This window comes from Peromyscus leucopus, chromosome 14, assembly GCF_004664715.2.
Source record: "Peromyscus leucopus breed LL Stock chromosome 14, UCI_PerLeu_2.1, whole genome shotgun sequence".
NCBI lineage: Eukaryota > Metazoa > Chordata > Mammalia > Rodentia > Cricetidae > Peromyscus > Peromyscus leucopus.
The window spans coordinates 82,296,426-82,298,796 of NC_051075.1; the positions used below are offsets into that span (position 1 = coordinate 82,296,426).

Genomic DNA, 2,371 nt, shown 5'->3' on the forward strand with positions numbered 1-2,371 from the left:
GCACAAATAAAATATCACCACAATGTTATTATGGGCTCATATGTGTTTTACATGTGGAGGGAATAGGCCATTTACAGAAATAATATAGACAGAAACTTGCTAGGCATCCTCAGTATAATAAAACCTCCATCTAAAACACCTGAACAATGTAAGATGCTTTTTTACTGGTCCAGCCTATGTTAATCTAAACATGGTGACAAAGAGAATCCAATTTCAGGAAACAGGGGAATGAGCATCCAGGGCTGCTGATGACAGAATCAGGTCTCTATATTCCCTGCTTGGAATCCCACTGTTCTTTCCCCAGTGTTATCTGAGCAGGAGCACAAATTGTTGCCAAAGTAGCAGACAACACACTCTGGGGACTCCACAATGTGACACTCTGGTCTATTTCCAATCCTAAAACAATAAGAGATTTGATTACTACTGCCAAATGCAGTTCATGATCAGATATATCAATAACTAAAGACATTAAATTAGATTTCATAGGAGAGGTTAAATCACCTAGCACAAAATCTATGGGACCCTTCCAACAAACTGCCTCTGCTTGTTTTAGGGAAGACAAATTGGACTGTAAAAGGGGTTTTGTTTGTGCACATGCAGTTGATATGTCTTTTGCTGACCTGATTCATGTTATACTTAATTCCTAGCTACTCCAACAACAGTCCCAGTTCCTTAGACTAAACAGATGTTTATTTCATAATGAATTGCTACAGTTTGTCCTATTTTAGTTTCTAAAAAGAGAATCATGTCAATGGAGATGGTCCCTGGTAAACAGCTGGTCAAGGCGTAGTGCACTCTAAGGGCATCCTGAGTCAACATCACTTTATTCCCAGCAGTCCTTTTGAAAAGTTGACAAAGACCCTATAAAACTATGAACTGACAATCAAAGGAACACTCAGAATGATTATTTCTGAGCAAATCTAAGCTTCTCTGTCATCTCAGTTCCAGCTTCCTGCTCCCCCAGGGTTTCTGACACACTCAGGATGTGTGTTGGAACACTGTGTCTCTTGCACAATAATAGACCGCAGAGTCCTCAGATGTCAGGCTGCTGAGCTCCATGTAGGCTGTGCTGGAGGATGTGTCTGCAGTTAGTTTGGCCTTGCCCTGGAACTTCTGATTGTACTTAGTATCATCACTTCCAGGAACATTCCATCCAATCCACTCCAGATCCTGTCCAGGTCTCTGCTTCACCCAGTGCACACCATAGGTAGTGAAGGTGTAGCCAGAAGCCTTGCAGGACAACTTCACTGAGGACCCAGGCCACACCAGCTCAGGACCAGACTGCTGCAGCTGGACCTGGGAGTGGACACCTGTGGAGAGAAAGGCAGAGTGGATGTCATTGTCACCTCAGTCACTGTTCCTTCTTCAGGTTTGGAACTGGAAAGCTCATTACCTGTAATTACTGACAGGAGGAAGAGAATGGTCCAGCTCCATCCCATGGTGAGCTCAGTGACTGTGGAGAGGACACTGGTCATATGTTGTTCTGGGGTATGGACTCCCTCATATTTACTACCACATACTCAAGTAATTTGCATATTCATGAGCAGAGTACTTCTTAGATAAGTACCTAGTTCTGCTGGAGAAGAAAGAGGCAGAGAAGAGCTGGGTCAGGCAGCATGATGCTGAGGGCCTAGTCATAATCCTCTCTAAGGAAATAAGCAGCATTCTCGTTCTGTGATCCCTGTGCAGATGCTGAGGATGTAACATCAGGACAAATATTCTCAACAGATTTCAGGCCTGAGAAAGTTGCTTCACTTTGTGAAAATGCTTTCAGATTAGTGACTGTGATGATGATGACAGTGATGGGAAATTTAAAACCTGTTAAGTTATGAAAATTTACAGCCTCCTTTCAAATAAATGCAATTAATATTTGCCATTCCAACAGATTATATACCAAAAAACTCATCAAAATGTCCAAAATTAAATATACTTCAGAAATATTTGCAAAATAATGAATATTTCAGCAACATCACAATAACTAAATTATGGAAATAAACTATGTACCTGTCAACAGAGGATTTCATCAAGAAGACATGTTTATATAAACAAAACAACCAAAGTCTTCCATCTTCAAGGAATATGGAAACTACATCAGTTATAGAAAAAGGGATGCAATTAGAAATAAATGTATTCATTAAGAGCATCTCAGGAACACAGACATTAAATGAGACTCTCATTTGTAGTTCTTAGATATTCCATAGTTACATACACCTAGGAATAGAAATACATGATAAAGTATAAGTGAAATTGTCTAGTATAATAAAGGTAAAGTAGGAAGGGAAAGAAAATGAAGGGTAGATGATATGGGGAAATATATGCAGTGTACAAAATGGTTTTCTCAGTGTCCAGTTATCTAAGATGCAGGAAGACT

At 40.0% G+C, this 2,371-nt stretch overlaps 1 gene segment (V, D, J or C); it reads right to left on the reverse strand.

The window, feature by feature from the left end:
- Positions 1 to 958: 958 nt before the first annotated feature.
- LOC114686755 lies at positions 959 to 1,475 on the reverse strand. The segment is given in 2 exon segments: positions 959 to 1,310; positions 1,394 to 1,475. Coding segments are annotated over 2 exon segments (414 nt in total).
- Positions 1,476 to 2,371: the final 896 nt, after the last annotated feature.